Below are 19,884 nucleotides of genomic sequence, written 5' to 3' on the forward strand. Positions count from 1 at the left end.
GTCTTCTGTGGGTGGACGCACGATTGACAGCCGGCAGAGAGACAGCAGGTTCTGGGCTTGTTTTGTTTTGTGTGGCCGTCTCAGTGATGTTTTTCTGTTCAGATCCCCAGGGTCCTTCAGGCTCAGCTCAGTAGCACCTCGGTGAACCACAGGCTCCATGGGCAGGGGCTAGCCTGGCAGGAGTGGTCTTGGCGGCCATTACGGGGCACCACAGACCACAGCTTGGACAACTCCTGGCATTGGCCACAGCTCTGGAGGCCTCAGCCAGGCTGGGCTCCCTCTGGAGGCCTAGAGAAAGGCCTACCCCGGTCTCTCCCTGACGTCCCAGGGTTCTTGAGCTCCTGGCACCCTCGCTCCAGCCTACCATGGCCCACTCCTGTGTGTGTCTCTGTGTCCAAGTCCCCTTTGGATAAGGACACAAGTCATAACACTGGACCAGGGCTCAGCCTGCTCTAAGATGAGCTCCCCTTAGCTCACTGCCTCTACAAGACCCCGTTTCCAAACAAGGTCACAGCCAGAGGTCTGGAGGTAGGGTTAAGGTTAGGGGTTAACATGTGAAACCTGGGGGATGCAGTTCACCCCAATACACCCCGATACTCTGTTGTCCTCTGGGAAGACTCACTCTTTTCTTCATACTCCACCTCTTCCTCATCTGACCACACATCCTGCAGCTCCAGGGAAGGACTTCAGTTATTTTCTTTCTCTCCTTCTTTCCCAGCCCACAAAAAAGCTATGCAAGTACCAGGAAGAGAGAGCCCGCCTGTGTCGCTAAACCCTGCACCCTGAGCGCCAGCCCTCAGATCCCCGTGCTCCAGGTGAACACCCAGTTCCTGCAGGTGGAGGAGGCAGAGGCCCCTGCAGGTGCACAAGCTCCGCCCACAGGAGGGCGCCCAGGGCCTCTGCAGGGAGAGGGCACTCCCCTCCGTAGTACCAGCTCCTGTGTGTGTAGCCTCAGATCCCACAGGGCAGGAATGTCAGTCCCACTGGAAGGGACTTCGGATACCCGCAGGCTCCACCCCACAATTCCACCCAGCAACTGCCCCTCACCACTGGCCCTTCACCAATAATTATACCACACCAATGTCCCCTCACCAGCGTCCCTCACACATGTCCCCTGGCCAGCCCGCCAATGTCCCCTCACCAGTGCCCCTCACACATGTCCCCTCACCGTCCCAACACCAACGTCCCCTCACCCGTTTCCCCTCCCGGCACTCCCTCCCAGCTGGACGTGTGGAAACTAGATGCCGAGTGACGGTGGCCCGGTGCCCACACACACCTTGGGTGTTTTTTCTCCCGGTAGGATTCCTGCCATTTGTCTTAGTGACAGCATCTTTTTCCAGGAGCGAGTGTGTTCTGTTTTCAGCATGGGAAATCTCTGCAATAAGGCATTTGAGTTTTCTGCCTCACTCAAGGACAGACTCCCCAATAATCTTTTTAATATCCTGCAGTGCTGGCTAACAAGTACATTCGTCTATCACGTGTCATTGTCCATCTGGAAGTCATTTGAGGGTACAGTGATTTTTCAAGTTATTTTTTAATGGAGAATTTCTCCGGAAGCAGGAGGCTGCCCAGTGGGTAGGAAATGTCCCCAGGAAGCTGCTGGCTGAAGGGTGGACTCAAATGGAGGACCGGGCCAGTGCTGCTCCATGGGGCTGTCCGGACCTGCCAGGAGCTGCACCTGTGACTCAGGGCTCTCCTTCCAGCACCGAAAGTCCTGCTGTCCCCAGGGCCTCTGTCCCATGCACAACCAGGCCCCTTCCCACAGATGAGGGGCCTCGTGGCCCAGGGACCTGCGGCTGCACCGGGTGTCTGGGGACCCTGGCGCTGGGGTCTGTCTCCTCACGCTGCGACCCCACTCCCTCCAACCCCATCTCCCACGGCCCCCTGACCATGTGTCTTGCCCCTGCCCCAAGACCCGAAGCTCAGCTCTCAGCCCTGCCCCCAAAACTGCAAACACACAACGCAAGTTTGGTGCCAAGACTTTACTGGAGGTCACATGAGACTAAGGGGTCACCTGTCCCTGCCAGCACCTCCATTCCCAGGAGACGGCCTGCTGCCCACCCTCCTATCCTCCAGGGCCCACACAGACAAGCTGTGCCCCGACCAAAGTCACAGCTGTGCCTTCTGGGGACGGGTAAGGGAGGGGCCATAGACCCCAAGAGGCCTCCCTCGAGGTCACTCCTGCCGGGCCTCCAGGCGGTCCAGCACCAGCGCAGCCTGGGTCTTGGCTTCCTGCAGGAGGCTGGAGGCTCGATGGCGGATCTGACAGACACACGGAAAGAAGGGGTGGGTCCAGTCTTAGCCCGGCTTGCCGGCAGCAACAGTCAACATCCACCCTGAGGCTGTGAATCCAGCCCACTCGAGTCCCAGGCACCACACCTGCCTCCTGCTCACCTGGTCCTTAAATGCCTCATCTGTCATGTCCCTCAGGTTGATGAGCATGTTGAAATAGGCACCAAACACACCCATCTCCAGGGCTTTGGCCGCCACCTGCAAGCACCCCAGGGATCGTGCTCGCCAAGGGCAGAGCTGGCCTACACAGATAAGACTGCAAAAACTGCCAGGAGGAGGGTCTCTGCCTCAGTGCCCTGGAGACAAGGCGCCCGGCACAGTCCCCAGGCTCACCCCACAGAGGGGAGACCAAGCTCAGCAGGGCTCCTGGCTTCCTCCGTCACTGAGCTCAGACACCTCTTACCCAAGCAGGCCTCATGGTGGCTCTGCCACTCTAGGAGCCAGGACCACGGTTCTAGAGGCAAAGCCATCTCCTGGAGGCAGCCTCAGGCTAAAGGCCCGTCCACTGCCCAGGGCCACTTCCCGGGGACTGAGCGGGACAGTTCTCTGGGACCAGACGCAGAAAACAGTCTTTCCTGTAAAGAACCTGAAGATCACGAGGTCTCAGGGCGGCTGTAGGAAGTGCAGAGCCCGTGAGATGGACGCTCCTCTTCCCGGAGCCACTGCCCGGCCCTGGCGCCTGTCAGTGTGATGTGTCCACTGCCAGGAGTTGTCTTGTGTGTTTTTAGTGTTTTGTTGTTTTTGAGACAGGGTCTTGCTCTGTCACCAAGGCTGGAATGCAGTGGCATGATCACAGCTCACTGCAGCCTCGACCTCCTGTGCTAAGCAATTCTCCTGCCTCAGCCTCCCAAGTAGCGGGGACCACAGGCACCTCCATGCCTGGCGCACATATCTGTTGTACAGGCAGGGGACGCTATGTTGCCCAGGCTGTTCTCCACCTCCTGTACTCAAGTGATCCTCCTGCCTCAGCCTCCCAAAGTGCTGGGACCACAGGCTTGAGCCACCGTCCCCAGTGGCTTCTAGAACAGAGGTTGGGGTGATACGGGGGTCTTGGGGGAGGTGAAGCAGCGTATACAGTGGTCAGGGTGGGCTCAGCAGACACATTTGGGTTTCTGCCTATCTGTGGTGCGACCATGAATGAGATCTTAGAACTCAGCAGACACGTGAGCACTGATGAAGGAGGCCCAAGTCCCGGGAAGTGCCTGCAAACTGAGGTCTCCCAGCCCGGCTCAGCCCAGCAAATCACCCTGCTCTGTAGTGACTGAGTCTGTGAACTGAGGTCTCCAGCCCGGCTCAGCCCAGCAAATCACCCTGCTCTGTAGTGACTGAGTCTGTGAACTGAGGTCTCCAGCCCGGCTCAGCCCAGCAAACCACCCTGCTCTCCAGCGACTGAGCCCCAACACTTGCTTCCTGCTCTACAGCAGGAGACCTGGGGTTCCCAGGGTCCCCCTACCTGGAGGTCTGACCGACAGGCCAGGTTCCCACACTGGGCCAGTTCCTGTAGTGCCGGCCAGAGTGAGGTCACCGTCTCCGCCAGCGTCAGGGGCACAGAGACTGCCCGCCTCAGTCCCTCCTGCAGGGCTGCCGTGTGCCTGGAAGGGGAAAGAGGAGAGCCTGGGCACAGGGGCCACATGGGCAGGCAGTGGCCACACTGCACCCCAATAGGCTAAGCAGGCAGCAGACGTGGGCGACTGAAAGTCATCCAAACACCCAGCATGCCCAGGGCAACCACAGCCGTCACAGCGCCCAGACACCCGGGGTCCTGGCCACTCACTCCCCCGACACAGAGGCCCAGACACCCGGGGTCCTGGCCACTCACTCCCCCGACACAGAGGCCCAGACACCCGGGGTCCTGGCCACTCACTCCCCCGACGCAGAGGCCCAGACACCCGGGGTCCTGGCCACTCACTCCCCCGACGCAGAGGCCCAGACACCCGGGGTCCTGGCCACTCACTCCCCCGACGCAGAGGCCCAGACACCCGGGATCCTGGCTGCCTACTCCCCCGACACAGAGGCCCAGACACCCAGAGTCCTGGCTACTCACTCCCCCGACACAGAGGCCCAGACACCCGGGGTCCTGGCCACTCACTCCCCCGACGCAGAGGCCCAGACACCCGGGGTCCTGGCCACTCACTCCCCCGACGCAGAGGCCCAGACACCCGGGATCCTGGCTGCCTACTCCCTAGACACAGAGACCCCAGGGTGGCGGCCGGGCTCACCTGTCCTTTTCCTCAGGTGTATTCTTGGGCAGCCTCATTGCTTCCTGCCAGAAACAGACAGAACCACCGGGCGAGTGACCTCGGGGGGGAGCAGCCACGCCCTCTGAGCTCCCACAAGGGGCTGTGGGCGAGGACTGTGTCCCAGGCAGGGGCAAGTTCTCAGCAAACGGAGCTTCTACATCTGCTGGGCCTGTGGTTTACAGTCCTTGGCGTCAGGCCTGGTGGATGGTTGGGGTGGGGTGGGGTCAGGGGCACAGCAGGTGGTCAGAGACCGGGGATATGAGGAGGGGCAGGCAGTTCCCTCAGGGCCCTTATTCTCAGATAAGGAGCCTGAGGGCCCAGGAGGTTCCCTGAGCCCTGGAACCTGTGGGGCAGGAGCGGCTCTGGGCTGGGGTCTCCAACACAAGCAGCTGCAGCGCCCCAAGCCGGGGTCTAAGAGGCTCAGACTGTGCAGACGGACTAGGCAAACTCCAAAGCCCCGCGCACCCCTCCCGAACCACAGGCACTGGCCTTTCTGAGGGCTCACAGGTATGGCTCACGGCATCACCTCAAGGCACTTGGCTCTCCAGACCCACCCCATGTGGGCAAGCTTGGCTGGGGCCACAGGCCGACTTCCTAGGACAAAACCGAGCACAAGGACCCACTGGGAGCCCTGCTAACACCCCGCTGTGGCCAGAGCCCCAGCCTCAGGGGCGGTTGGTGGGAAATGTGCTCACTTCATCTTGGAAGATTCAGCCAAATCTCCGCCAGAAAGTCAGCATCAACAGCCCCTTCCCCCTGCCATGGATGGGAGCAAATGCTCCCTGGGCCCCGGCCAGAACTGGATTCTGTGACCGTCCCAGCAGCGGTGATCGAGAAGCAGAAATGCCTGGTGTCTCCCTGGCCGGTTGGGCGTTGTCGGGACCACGCCTCCTGGCTGAAGTCCCTCTCCCAAGCCAGGGTCTGCGGAGTTTCACACAGAGGCAGGACGCCATCCCCACGCCGTGATTAGCGCTATGAACACCCCCTCGGCCAGGCCCTGCGGTGTCCACAGCCTCCCCGCGCAGAGCTTGGCTGAGCATGTGCTTCACGTGGCCACGTCTGTGTCCCACCGAGGCCGCCCGCCAAGGCGGCAGCGTTTCCTCTGATTCATCGTGAGGCTAGCTTTTGTTGGTGATGGGGAAACACAGCTTTCTATTCCATCTGGAAATCACTTATGTATTTGGTGCAAGGTAAGGATGTCTCCTCACTGTTTTCAAAAGTCCAGCTTCGTGTTGTTCGCAGAGAGTGTAATCAATTCAGCCGCTCACCCGCTGGAGTGACCGCTGATGCCTGGCGCAGTCTCCCCGTCCCCACCCGTGTTTTCTAAACTATACGCCTTATATTTCTGTCTGCCTCTTGGTTACATTTTGATTTACATACTTTTTCTATTTGTTTTTAATTATCCAATTATTCATCTTATTTCTTATTTTACTTCTAAGTTTAAAATTGTCCCTACATTCATATATATATATAAACATATATATTTACTGCAGAGATGGTCCCGTTCTGCCGCCCGGGCTGGAACGCAGAGGTGCGATCACAGCTCACCGCAGCCTCAGACTCCTGCCCTCACGCTACCCCCGCCCTAACCTAAGCCTCCTGAGTAGCTGGGGCCACAGGCAACTGCTACCACGCCTGGCTGTTTCTTTTTTTTCTTTTTTTCTTTTAATAGACACAGGGTTGCCTAGGCTGGTTTCAAACTCCTGAGCTCAAGGTCTTCTCCCACCTTGGCCTCCCAGAAAAGATCATCCTGTCCTGGGGAGGCTGTTTAAACTGTGATACAAGACCCAGAAAAGAGAGAGTTAGGATTGGCACGTTTGACAGTCTAAAGATTAAGAAGCCCCCACAAGCTAAGTCCGGGGTGGGGAGGCAGCTGAACCCAGAACGAGGCCTGAATCCCCTAGTAAATAAAGGAGTCCTACGACGCAGGGAACACCCCAGGAGAAACCTAAGAGAAAAGGGGTTGAAACGTGTTCTGAGGTATGGAAAATGCTCACCCTCCCTGGTAAAGGGAAGCACCTCCCAGAACAGCAGGCTCCGTGAGCAGCGTCCTGGGGGCTTCAGAGAACTCGAGGGACAGAGCTGGGAGCCTGCAGGGCTGTGTGTAAGGGGAGCGAGAGGCAGTGCCGAGGGGCTGTGGAGACAGAGGGTGACCCCCCCTGAAGGCCATCCATTGTAAAAGGAAATAAATGAAACCTGAGCTTTAAAAATGACGGGAAAAGGTGTTCCGTGTCTACACCTCCCTTCACACAGGTCCAGAACGGAGCTAGGCCACTCCCTCTGCAGATCCAGACTGGTCAGCCGAGACCCTCATCCTGGCTCCCTCTGCCTGCTGTGGATTCCACCCGAGTCTGGGGCCTGCCTTCCTCACCCAGCCTTGCCTGCAGGTCTGTGGAGCTCCCAGAAACAGAGGCCAGGCCTCCTCACTGCCCTGCTCCGGAGGCTGGGGCACGGGTTTCTCCCCCCTCCCTCTCTGTCCCTCCCTGTCACTCTTCCCATCTCTGTGACTCTCCCTCCCTCTCTTCCCTTTCCCCTCTCTCCCCACTTCTCCCTCTCCCTCCCTCCCTCTTTGTTTCTGCCCTTTCCTTCTGTCCTCTCCTGCCCTCTCCTGAGCTGGAACTGCTCAGGGGCTTCCTGACCTTTCTCTGCCGTTTCCCGGGCCCTCTGGCCCTTGCCCTGGGCTCTGAGCGCCGGCACTTGTCAGTGGGCACCTCCTCCCAGCTGATGCTCAGGTTCCTGTCCGTTTGCAGGGAGGTGCGGTCACTGCCTGACTGGGTGTTATCTGAAGATGGTGTTTCGTTTTGTGCTGAGCCTGACTCGGGGCGCTCTGGCCCCCCTGAGAACACGGATCACCACTTTCCTGAGATTCTCGATGGCCTCCCTTTCCAGGAAGTGCAGGGTTTTAGGGGCTTCGCCTTGCTCCAGGTCGGTGCCCTCAGGTCTCCACATCAGAGAGCTGCCCCCCTCAAACCTGGGCTCCCCTGCTGGGAGGTTCCAGTTCCTTGTACCTCGGCCATGGTCTGTGAGTGTGGGGTCACCCTGGCCAAACCCGCAAACGCCGCTGGGCCCCGCACCCGCAGGGGTGAGGGCGAAGCTGGTTGTCAAGGCCCGGACGGCGGCCAGTTGTGACCCCCTCCCCGGCCGGAGGCTGACCCGCTTCTCACTGGGCCCGGCTGTGGGTTTGCTGTCGTTGGGAGCCCCGGAGCCCTGCTGTGGGCGCCACTCACCAGGCAGGCGGCGAAGGCCTCGGCGTCCGCGTCCACCAGCGCGGTCAGCTTGGCCGAGGCCTCGCGGAAGGGCGGGATCAGGCGCCGCATCGTGGCATCCAGGGGCTGGAACTGGCGCCGCCCGTAGGTCATGAGCCCCACCATGGAGCCCAGCGCCGCGCCCTGCGGGAGGGGAGACTGTGGGGGGCGCGGCTGCTGGAGGCGCGGGGACCCCAGACGGCCGGGACGCCCCAGGAACAGAGAGGGGCCGCGTGCTCCCTGCGTGCGTCCGGCCGAGGGGATCTCGCCCGTGTGGCCCCGCGTCTCCCCGGGGCGGCCCCAACCCTCCCCCACCGCCTCCCCACAACCGCCCCCTCCCGCCCGCCCCCTCCCTGCCACCCCGTTTTGCCCCCCACCCACCCCTGGGCTCACCATGGCCGCAGCAGCCGCCGCCACTGAGCCGCCCCCGGGAGCCGCCGAGCGGGCGCCCACCTCGTCCACGAAGGCGCGCAGGGACTTGTCGCCCAGGCCGCGCTCAGGCCCGGAGTCAGGGACCAGGTACCTGCGGGGTGGGCGCGGCTCAGCTATGGGCGGGATCCCGGAGAGGGGAGTGGGGGGAGCGCGTCCTCGGGAGAGTGGGGGGAGCGTGTCCTCCGGGGAGTGGGGGGAGCGCGTCCTCCGGGGAGTGGGGGGAGCGGGTCCTCCAGGGTGTGGGGGGAGCGCGTCCTCGGGGGAGTGGGGGGAGCGCGTCCTCCGGGGAGTGGGGGGAGCGGGTCCTCCGGGGAGTGGGGGGAGCGGGTCCTCCAGGGTGTGGGGGGGAGCGCGTCCTCCCAGGGCTGCCCCCGCCCCCGCCCGTGCCCCGGGGCTGCCCCGTGCGGGGAGGCGCCCCTCAGGGGAGAAGCAGCGGGACCCGCGGGGTTTCTGCGCCCCCCTCACCCCCAGACCCGGGCTTGGCACCGGCTGCGGAGTCGGCGCCCGCGGGGAGGCTCTGGGAGGACTGAGCCGTCTCCACGCGGAAACCTGGGGCCTGGGGGGAGGGGGCGCTGAGCAGGGAGGGGTAAGAGCGGGGAGGGCAGAGGCTCACTCGATGATCCGCTCTTTGGGGTTGAAGGGGGACAGGGAGTCCAGGCCGAGCCGGTTCACCACCTGGAAAAGCGGCTTAGAGTAGAAACGGCCCCGGCGCGTCTCCACCCCCAGGACAGCCTCCAACGTGCGGGTCCCACCCTTCCTGCAGCCCCCACCTTCCTGAGCACACGGGCGCTTTGCAGGGAGCAGGGCAGAAGCGTGGCTGGCACCCCCCACCCTCACCCCCGCCCCACCAGGAGCTCTGTGCCCCCCCCCAGCAGGCACCCCATACAGCCACTCACCCTGGGTTGCCCTTGGGGAAACTGAGGCCCAGAGAAAGTTGTCCCCTGATGACCCCGATGACCCCTAAGCTAACTGCCCCTCATCCCTCACAGCCCCCCCACGCAGCTCAGCCCATCACTGTCAGCCCCGGGCAAACATTTAATTCTCCACGTCCTCATATCTGACAGGTCCTGAAAGCCCGGAAAAGCCCCGCGTCACCCACACAGAAACCCTTACCCAGAAAAGGGAATTATACCCACATTCAAGATAAAGTTGCAACAGTGCCATTTAAGATTAGAATTCATTCTGCGAAACCCATTCAGAACACGTTGGCTATGCGACCCCCACCCCACAGAGGAGAACAGCGGCCAGGGCTGCTGCAGTGGCCGGGTGGGTGGAGGGCACCTCCCCCACCTCCCTGGTGGCCACAGACCAGCAAACCCCAAAGCAAAGCCTCCTTCAGCAGGAAACCCCAGGAAGACGTCTGGCCTTTTAAAGGCTTGGCCAAGCTAACAGACAGGAAGTCATCCAGGACCAGACGTGACCAGAAAGTCCGAACGGCCTGCTAGCCTGGAGCTGGGTCCACTCTGGGGGAGCTGGGTCCACTCTGGGGCAACTGTCCCCCACTGGCAGCCCCTCATGAGTGGGGGAGGTCTTGGCCTTCAGACTGGGGTACCACTGAAGACCCCTGGAAAGTGACATCCCCAAGGATGAATTAGAAACAGCACCCACCAGAGGAAACAGTGAGGTACTTCCCAGTCCCTGCCTTCCCTTTGGGTGAAGCAGGGAAAAAAATCTCTGACAGGGCTAGGACCTCAGACGACACAGAATTCACTCCTGTGTGGTTCCAAGGCTCCAAGCCAAAAGCTCAGCTTCAGGGTCCTGCGGCGCAGTATCCAAGAGTGATAGCACAAACCCTCCTTGGAGGAGAAAACTCTGAACCCAGGAGTCCAAGAATTACCATAGATAAAATTCCAAAGAACCTGAATTCACAACCAAAAATCACAGGACAGAAAGCAAAGCAGCCTCACCACCAGGAGGCAGCATGGAGCCACGGGCGCAGCAAGACCCGTGCAGGCCGCAGGCTCGGGACCCTTCAGGTAAAGAAGACAAAACTCTGCCTGGGCGCGGTGGCTCACGCCTATAATCCCAGCACTTTGGGAGGCCAAGGTGGGTGGATCACGAGGTCAAGATATCGAGACCATCCTGGTCAACATGGTGAAACCCCGCCTCTACTAAAAATACAAAAAGTTAGCTGGGCATGGTGGCGCGTGCCTGTAATCCCAGCTACTCAGGAGGCTGAGGCAGGAGAATTGCCTGAACCCAGGAGGCGGAGGTTGCCGTGAGCCGAGATCGCGCCACTGCACTCCAGCCTGGGTGACAAGAGCGAAACTCCATCTCAAAAAAAAAAAAAAAGAATTAATTAATTTAATTTAATTAAAATCTAAAATGCACAACTACATCTGGTCACAAGCTTCGTCAGACCAGTCCTCACTGAGGTGCTTTGAAAAGCCCGTCCTTTTAAACTATGTCAAGGCCAGTGAGGGTCAAGGAAGACGGGGAATAGCTCTGGAGCACAGGAGGCAAGGCCGGCTCAGCGCTCTGTGTCCTGGGAGCTGGACAGGGGCTGGAGGAGAAACCGCTACGATGCAAATAACTCGGACGCTGGCGCGGTTTGGTTACGGCCTGACCGTTACTAAGCAGTAGGGTTGTGTCAGTGTTGGATTTCCTGATTTTGATCATTACCGTGGGGTTATGTAAGAGAATGCCTTTGTTCTTAAGAAACACAGCCTTAATAAATTAGGGGTAAAAGAGCACAGTGTCTTCAACCCAACTTTTAAATAGTCCAGAAAAAAGTATAATATGATTATACACAAATACATGGGGCAAAATGCAAGCACTTGGAAAACATGGGTGGAAGGCAGGAGTGGAGAGAGAGCCACCCATATCTTCTCTGTAAGAAATTATACAAAATTTAAAGTCACAAAAAATGTTGTGGCCGGGCACAGTGGGTCACACCTGTAATCCCAGCACTTTGGAAGGCCAAGGTAGGTAGATCATGAGGTCAGGAGATTGAGACTGTCCTGGCTAACACAGTGAAACCCTGTCCCTAGTAAAAATATAAAAAATTAGCTGGTCGAGGTGGCACACGCCCTGTAATCCCAGCTACTCAGGAGGCTGAGGCAGGAGAATTGCTTGAACGTGGGAGGTGGAGGTTGCAGTGAGCTGAGATCACACCATTGCACTCCAGCCTGGGTAACAAGAGCAAAACTCCGTCTCAAAAAAAAAAAAAACGAATTATAACAGCCAGGAATACAACAGAGTAGGCCACAAACGTGCAGTGATGGAGAGGCTGGCTAGGTTTCAGAAAAGCGCCGTGAATGCAGGAGAAAGAGGTGGCAGAAGAGTGGAGGCGGAGGCAGAGACACGTCAAAGCTGCGTGGCCTCACAGTGTCCCTAAGTTACAGTATTAAGTAATTGGCTCAGCGATTGATCTCACAGGAGAAAATGTGCCTGAGCCGACACAAGGACCAGTCCACCAGCCACGAGAGCCACATCAGTAAATCACAAGCAGGATCAAAACCAACCACCAGAAAACAAAACATCTCCAAAACATCCCATCAAGTGGCTTATGCTTATTGTGAAAGACACATCTGACGCAAAGTGGCCTCGAGTGAAAGGACAGATAAGGGTGGAAAGCGTCTCTGCAGACAGTGCCACACTCCAGCAGGACCTGGGTCCCCCGGAACCCAGACTCCAGGAGCCTTGGGGCCTAGGTGTCCACAAGACAATGGGAATCACTTTCTGAAGGAGCCGCTCCGTGGATGGAGATCTGCACCCCATAGCTGGAGCCATACACATCCATAAGCCGCCCGTTCTGGGGGTGCAGGGAGCCCCTGTGGAGGTGGTGGGAGGAGGCCCAGGTCCCTCCACGGGAGCACAGCCAACCCAGGAGGCGAGGCCCGGCAGAGAGGGGTGCTGTCCTCTCTGTGGAAGTTGCCCAAGTGAACATATTATAGGTTACAAAAAAAAAAACCTCAATAAAGTTCCCAAAATGAAAATGAAAAGTGAAATCTCATCTTCTGAACAAAAGTCAATAAAACGAAGGCGGGGAGGGGAAGGAAAGCTGGGCCCCAGGGGTGTGAGCTCCACTGCAGCCTCCCCACCTTCCCACATGCCCCTGTCTGACCAGTCGGGCGGCAGCCCGGCCCCTTAGCCTGATCCCGTGTGAGCCCTGGCCGCAGCCTCCCCAGCCTCCCCGCAGGCCCCATCCATCCTTGGCAGCCCGGCCCCTCAGCCTGATCCCGTGTGAGCCCTGGCCGCAGCCTCCCCAGCCTCCCCGCAGGCCCCATCCATCCTTGGCAGCCCAGCCCCTCAGCCTGATCCCGTGTGAGCCCTGGCCGCAGCCTCCCCAGCCTCCCCGCAGGCCCCATCCATCCTTGGCAGCCCGGCCCCTCAGCCTGATCCCGTGTGAGCCCTGGCCGCAGCCTCCCCACCCTCCCCGCAGGCCCCATCCATCCTTGGCAGCCCGGCCCCTTAGCCTGATCCCGTGTGAGCCCTGGCCGCAGCCTCCCCAGCCTCCCCGCAGGCCCCATCCATCCTTGGCAGCCCGGCCCCTCAGCCTGATCCCGTGTGAGCCCTGGCCGCAGCCTCCCCACCCTCCCCACAGGCCCCATCCATCCTTGGCAGCCCGGCCCACCAGCCTGATCCGGTGCGCCTCCTCCAGGATGAAGAGGTTCTCCTTCTTGCAGTAGAACGCGGCTGCATCTAGCAGAGCCTTCAGGGGCACCAGGCCGACCAGCTGTGAGCCCACCACCGGGAGGCTCAGCTCCTGCCAAAGCACAGGCAGTGTCAGCCCGTGGGGGCAGGAGGAGAACTGCCCTGGCTGGGGAACAGGGATGTGGGGTAGGCGGAGAACCACCCTGGCCGGGGAACCGGCACGTGGGGCAGGCTGAGAACCGCCCTGGCTGGAGAACGGGATGTGGGGCCCCCGCCCTGCCCACAGGAGGGATCTGCACGCCCCTCACAGCAGCAGTGGTTGCCGCCCCCCACCGCGGGCTCACCCGCGCCTCTCGGCAAGTCTCCTCATAGACCGTGTGCAGCGCCGTGACCTCAAAGTCCACGAGGTTGGTGGACACCTGAGCCAGGTTCTTCTCAGCCAGGTACCAGCCGATGCCCTGAACCTTTTTCAGAAGTCCCGGCTGCAAAGGAAGAGCATTCCCCAGCCTGGGCTAGAAGCTCATCCTGTCTGGCCCTGCCAGCTTCTCCTGGTACTTGCATCCCCCAACTGGATGGGGCAGAGCCTGTGCCCGGGTGGGTGCTGTGGTTCTCCTCCCTCCCTCCCCGAGTTGGCCAAGGAGGGGCAGAGAGACTTCGCTTGCCACAGGGAAACTGACCACAAGGGTCAGATGCCGGGCACCCACCCCTGTGGGCCCCACTCGGCCCAGGCCCCGCCTCCCAGCCACACTCTGCCCTAGATGTGGGGGAATGCTGCAGGGTGGGGCCCCATGGACCCCCAAGCCGCTCTCCCATCCCACCTGCTCCCTGACACGTCCCCTCAGTCTTGAACTCCTCAGGGTGACTGAGTCCACATGGGGGGACTCTGACCTCCGCCTTCGGCTGGGGCATGAAGGGGGACTTGGAGGTCACTGTGCTTTTGTGCTGAGTCTACAGGTCGGGAAGCCAGGCCCCAGGACCTCAGCTGCCTATGGGACCCGGGTCTCTGAGTGCGGAACAGGTGGGCAGGGAGTCCCTCCACCTCTGTCTCCAGGTGTCTACACCATGTGTGCCAGGGTGATGCTCAGACTGGGTGACCTCTGCTGTGCAGACGGAGGAGAAAGGCCTGGGGGCACCTGAAGGTCTGCAGGGTGTTGGGGCCCCCAAGGCATCTGCAGGGATGTGGGGGGCCCCTGAGGGCACCTGGGACTCTGGAAGCAGCTGTTTCCCAGGAAGATGGAAATGCTGCCGCGTTTTAACAAAAGGAAGCCCCGCCTCCTTCCATGGAAAATCCCCTTGGAGCCGGAGTCCCCAGCTTCACTCCACCCCGACCTGCCCCTGCTGACCTGCCGACCTGTGCTGCCCCCGCAGGGTGCAGGGTGCGGACGCTGAGGCTGGGCCAGTCTGCAGCCGGGAGGCCAAGCCCCGTCTGGCCAGTGCCCCGTCCACACCCGGACTGCCCTGCCTCAGGCTCTCAGCCTCTGACCCTTTCCCGAGGGGCCAGGTGGGGGTCAGTGAACAGGGTCACCTGGTCCTTCCCTCGGCCCTGCTCCCGCAGGTGGAGGGTCTGGGTGGGGGCTGTGAGGGGTCACCTGGTCCTTCCCTCGGCCCTGCTCCCGAAGGTTGAGGGCGATGCGGTGGGCTTGCTCCTTCGTGCTGAGTAGGTTGATGTTGAAAGCGATGAGGAACTTCCTGGCCCCTGTGACCGTGGCCCCCCAGCTGGGGACGAAGGAGCTGGGGCCAAAGTCAGGTGCCCACTCGGCCTGCTTGAGCTGTGGGCAAGTTCACCCTGGGGTGAAACGACCCCCATGGGAGGGAGCAGCCCCACCAGGGTCCCAGGTCTTGGGAAGGAGGGTCCCAGCCCAGCCACCCCAGCCAGGACAAAGGGGCAGGTCCCCCTCCCTCCCAGGCCCAACCACTGGGATGGGGGCACCTTCTTGGGGAGGGCCTCATACTCCCCAGCCCGGATGGCCGACAGGATCCGGCGACTGTCCATCCTGGCCGCCTCGCCGTACAGGTACACTGCAGGGGAGCCCAGTGATCAGGTGGTGGCAGGCAGTCCAGGGGTTCCAGGACTCATTTCCTGGAGGCCCCAGGCGGAGGGGTTCCCTCCAGTCTAAACCTGGGGATGGGCCCCACCATGCCCTCTCCGCCTCGGATGGATATGGGTGGTCCCGGTGGACCCTCAGCCAGCACCCCAGCCACCCCCGGCTCACAAGGCCTCGAAAAGTCAGGTTGCAGGGTTAGGGCAGAACACGTGGACATGGTGACGCCAGACACCCGTGCTTCTGTTTTCCTTGTATAATAAACAGAACCACAAGCAACCACATAAATATAACCAGAGCGAAAAGGAAAAAGTCATGTTCACTACACGCCTGCGTGACTGTGACGTGGGTTACGTATGCCCTGCACGCCTGTGTGACTGTGACGTGGGTTACTTATGCCCTACACGCCTGCGTGATGTGACATGGGATACGTATGCCCTGCACGCCTGTGTGATGTGACATGGGTTACGTATGCCCTGCACGCCTGCGTGACTGTGACGTGGGTTACGTATGCCCTGCATGCCTGTGTGATGTGACATGGGTTACGTATGCCCTGCACGCCTGCGTGACTGTGACGTGGGTTACGTATGCCCTGCACGCCTGTGTGACTGTGACGTGGGTTACATATGCCCTGCACGCCTGCGTGACTGTGACGTGGGTTACGTATGCCCTGCACGCCTGTGTGACTGTGACGTGGGTTACATATGCCCTGCACGCCTGCGTGACTATGACGTGTGTTACGTATGCCCTGCACACCTGCATAACTGTGACATGGGTTACGTATGCCCTGCACGCCTGTGTGACTGTGACGTGGGTTACATATGCCCTGCACGCCTGCGTGACTGTGACGTGGGTTACGTATGCCCTGCACACCTGCATAACTGTGACGTGGGTTACGTATGCCCTGCACACCTGCATAACTGTGACGTGGGTTACGTATGCCCTGCACACCTGCATAACTGTGACATGGGTTACGTATGCCCTGCACACCTGTGTGACTGTGACGTGGGTTACGTATGCCCTGCACACCTGCGTGACTGTGACGTGGGTTGCGTATGCCCTGCACGCCTGTGTGATGTGACATGGGTTACGTATGCCCTGCACGCCTGCGTGACTGTGACGTGGGTTACGTATGCCCTGCACGCCTGCGTGTCTGTGACGTGGGTTACATATGCCCTGCACGCCTGCGTGACTGTGACGTGGGTTACGTATGGCCTGCACACCTGCATAACTGTGACATGGGTTACGTATGCCCTGCACGCCTGCGTGACTGTGACGTGGGTTACGTATGCCCTGCACACCTGCATAACTGTGACGTGGGTTACGTATGCCCTGCACACCTGCATAACTGTGACGTGGGTTACGTATGCCCTGCACACCTGCATAACTGTGACGTGGGTTACGTATGCCCTGCACACCTGCATAACTGTGACATGGGTTACGTATGCCCTGCTCGCCTGCGTGACTGTGACGTGGGTTACGTAGGCCCTGCATGGCTGCGTGACAGTGACATATGCCCCTGCCTCGGGGTTCCTTCCGGGGGGCGCTGGGTTGGCGCAGCCCAGGGATGGGTGTGCACTTTGCCCGGGTTTGTCTCTGTGTGTTCCGTATCATTTTCTTGCTCAGGTTGATTTCTCGAGGTGAAATGATTGTACTCTAGAAGGCTCTTGGCTCGCCGGCCCAGCTGCGCCGCGGTACAGTGTGAGGGGCCCCCGGCCTGCACGGCCACGGTGAGGCTGCATTTCTTTCAGTATTGAGAGAGCTGAACTCTGCAGGTTGGCTTTTTGGAACAACCTGCCCTGGCGAAAGCAGTCAAGGGCAGAGAACTGCGGGCACTGAACCCACACCAATGAGACGGGAGGGAGCAAGGAGGGTGGGGCACTCTCACCTGGCACGGCCAGCTCCTCTGCCAGCCGCTGGCCAAAGGTCTGGGCGCAGAGCACACACTCGTCCATGCTGACGCCCCTCACAGGGATGAAGGGGCAGACATCCAGGGCCCCCATGCGAGGGTGCTCCCCTGCAGAGAGACGGCAAGGCCGGGCAGGAGGCCGGGAGTGGCAGTGGGTGGGAGTCCCACGGGGCTCTCTGACCCTCTGTCCTCTCCGGCCTGGGCAGCCCCCCGTCCACACACCCAGCTAGCTGCTCACACTGACCACAAGGAGGAGGCCGGCCCTGGGCACTCCCAACCCTGCCCCAGCGGCAGCAACAGTCCCTCCGGGACGACGGACGTTCCTGGACAGTCCTCCCAGCCAGTGTCGGGGCCGCTCAGTGCAGGAGCGGTAGCAGCCTGAGCATGTGGCCTGGCACCTTTGGGAGAAACCTCTCCCTCTCCTGAGTCACAGGAATAATTTTCTAACGGCTGCAATGCTCAGCTCTTGCAGGGAAGCCCCTGGCCAGGCTTGGAGGCTCCCTGAAGCAGGGAAGCCCCTGGCCAGGCTTGGAGGCTCCCTGAAGCAGGGAAGCCCCTGGCCAGGCTTGGAGGCTCCCTGAAGCAGGGAATCCACTCTGTTTCCCGAGCATTCTTCTCACTAGCTGAGTCCCTTGCTGTGGCTACATGAGGCTGCGGGGCAGAGCCCATCCCTGGGGACGACAGCCCCGCCTTTGCCTCCACTGCCCAGGGCTGGTTGCTTTGAGATAAGCTTCTCGTCCATCCACAGTAGGGGTCACTGTGAGTCCCTGGCCTCTCAGGAGCAGCCCACCGCCCAGCCCCTGGCCAGCACCCGCGTGACCACACACCTTTGACCCTGCCCGCCCACCGAGGTGTTTGGCTTGTGGGCTGTTGACAGGTCAGCTTCCGGGCAGCCCTTCCCCATCCAGGGCCTGCTCCAAGACCGGCTCTCGGCCCCCCTGGTGTGTGGGCAGGTGGAGGGGCCCACAGACCTTCCCCGGCACGGCCCCTCCCCCACCCAGCCTTGGAGGTGGCCCTGTGCTGCGGGAGCATGGCGACCTGGGGTCCCCAGAGCACAGCCCTGCAGTCGGGGGACTGTGACCCCCACACTTCAGGGTCCTCCAAGGACAGCCAGAGCCAGCCCCGCTGGACCCCACATTCTGCACGTGGGCCCTGGGCCTCCTGCCCCTCCCAGGACACCAGGACAGGGCTCAGCCCCAACACCCTGCGACTCGGCGGCCAGGGGAGAGCCCGGAGCCTCACCTCTGTGCCCGCTCATGTCGATGAGCCGGGAGGCAGTGCGGGCCGCGTTGAGGGCCCCCTCCACCACGCACGCCGGCGGCCCCACAAAGGTGTACACGGTGCGGTTGGTGGAGGGGCCGGCGTCCACGTCCAGCAGCACACATCCCGGGGTCTGCGCGATGGCTCCTGAGATGGCATCAATCACCTGGACACAGGCCCGGCCCCCACACCTCAGCCTCCCCGTTTGAAAGAAGGAAAAGGAGCTTGGAGGTGGCTGCACCCAACACCCAAACGTGGGCTGAGGAGACGGGCCAAGCGTTTGGGGACCCCCCCGACAAGCTGAGCCCCTGCCCCCGCAAACACCTGCACAGTGGCTGCCCCAAAACTTTCACAGAGGCCCAAGCCCGGCCCTACAAGGCAGCGCTGCAGGCGGTGCCTACAGGAGAAACGCCCCAGGTTCTGCCCCGACAGGCAGATGCTGGAGGCATGGCTGGGAACCAAGAAGGTGACCACAGGCACAGGGCACGGAGGGCCAGGCCTCCAACCCCCAAGCAGAGGAGGGGCCAGAAGGGCCTGGAAGCTTCCGGGCAGCAGGACAGCTGGGAGTGGGGCTTGGCCCCAAATCTCCACGTCCCCGGGCCCTGGTGGGGGCTGGGATCCTGGCGTGATGAGGCCTCCCTGCACCCCTGCCAGTGACCCCTGTGATCCAGTGCTGCCCTCTCGGAGGCCTTCCAGGCAGCCTGTAGGGCCTGCACTTGTTCCCAGAGGAGCCTGGACCTCAGGACCATGGAGTGCGAGAGGGGGCCTGCCTGACCCCTCTGTGCTGTCTCCTGTCGGGTCCAGTGGGGATGGTGGCAGCAGCTGCCTCACCAGGCTGCAGGGCAGGGCTCAGTCATTTACGCTAGCTCCAGGGGAGGCAGGGTGGCCTCAGGGGCCATGCTGGGCAACCTCATGTGACCCCATGCAGCCCTTTCATAAGTGTTAGGAGCTTCACTTTCAGGAGGGGAGCAAGGCTCTTTGAGGCCCAGAGATCTGCCCGAACCCCACCAGAAGCACCAAAGTCTCCTGGAGCCACAGCAAGGCCTCAGCGCCTACAACCCGCCGTCGTGCTCCACCTACCCCTGGGTCAGGCATTCCCACGTCCCCCCAACCACACGATGTCCTTAAGGCCCACGGAGAGTGGCTCCTCCCCTGCCAGCCCACGCCACACCAAGCCCACCACCCCTCCACGGCCTGGGCCTCAGCTGCCCACCGGCCCCTGGATGCTCCAGAAGCTCCTCAGGGCCTCACCTCCTGGTTCTTCCCCTCCGAGAAGTTGGGAACGCACTCCACCAGCTGGGACATGGCCGGTACCTCGATCTAGACGCTCCTCTCTGGGGCAGACAGAAGCAGGGGCCAGGGCTCCCAGCCACAGCCAGGACCTTTATACACCCTCCGGCAGCACGTCCCTCAGCTTCTCATTAACCAGCGAGTCACCATGAGGAGCAGTGGGGCCACGGTCCCTGCGCAGGCGCGGAGCGGGCGCTGCAGAGCCACGCTGGGTGCTGTCCACCCAGAGGGGACAGCTCCACTCAGCCAGAGTGTGGGTTCCCCGGAAAGCAGTGCGTGCCGGGGTGGAGGGGTGGGCGCCGAGGGCCCCCAGGAGCATCAGGCCAGCCTGGCTGAAATCCCGGCGTGACGAGGCCTCCCTGTGCCCCTGCCAGTGACCCCTGTGGCCCTGTGCTGCCTTCTGAGAGACCTTGCAGGCCACCCCTGGGGCCTGCGCTTGCTCCTGAAGGAGCCTGGAACTCAGGGCTGTGTGGAGGGCGAGAGGCCGGTGTGAGGCCCTGGCTTGCAACACCCAACCAAGATCAGCTCAGCTCAGACAGGAGTGTGCAGGGGAGCAGGCGTGTGAGAGTGAGTGTGGC

The 19,884-nt window shown here is 61.3% G+C and overlaps 1 protein-coding gene across 1 annotated transcript; it reads right to left on the reverse strand.

Annotated features, from left to right (window-relative positions):
• Window positions 1-1,967: 1,967 nt before the first annotated feature.
• On the reverse strand, window positions 1,968-19,374 carry FTCD (formimidoyltransferase cyclodeaminase). The gene is made up of 14 exons (XM_035283011.3): window positions 19,268-19,374; window positions 17,999-18,182; window positions 16,736-16,864; window positions 14,736-14,824; window positions 14,395-14,574; window positions 13,150-13,287; window positions 12,786-12,917; window positions 8,823-8,884; window positions 8,171-8,300; window positions 7,760-7,921; window positions 4,512-4,555; window positions 3,746-3,884; window positions 2,395-2,490; window positions 1,968-2,262 (listed from the first exon to the last, which is right to left on the reverse strand). The coding sequence occupies exons 1-14, from the start codon at window positions 19,319-19,321 to the stop codon at window positions 2,176-2,178; spliced, it is 1,626 nt and encodes a 541-aa protein (XP_035138902.3). The 5' UTR covers window positions 19,322-19,374; the 3' UTR covers window positions 1,968-2,175.
• Window positions 19,375-19,884: the final 510 nt, after the last annotated feature.

Source organism: Callithrix jacchus, chromosome 21, assembly GCF_049354715.1.
Source record: "Callithrix jacchus isolate 240 chromosome 21, calJac240_pri, whole genome shotgun sequence".
In the NCBI taxonomy this organism is placed as follows: domain Eukaryota; kingdom Metazoa; phylum Chordata; class Mammalia; order Primates; family Cebidae; genus Callithrix; species Callithrix jacchus.

What these genes read in the sequence shown, in the direction of transcription:
- FTCD (XM_035283011.3), bottom strand. Translation starts at nt 19,321, where the DNA reads ATGTCCCAGCTGGTGGAGTGCGTTCCCAACTTCTCGGAGGGGAAGAAC. An exon ending in CGGAGGGGAAGAACCAGGAG is followed by an intron (nt 18,183 to 19,267) that starts GTGAGGCCCTGA and finishes GCCTGTGTCCAG; the next exon opens with GTGATTGATGCCATCTCAGG. An exon ending in ACACCTGAGGAAAAGGACAG is followed by an intron (nt 3,885 to 4,511) that starts GTGAGCCCGGCC and finishes TTCCCCTTCCAG; the next exon opens with GCACACGGCAGCCCTGCAGG.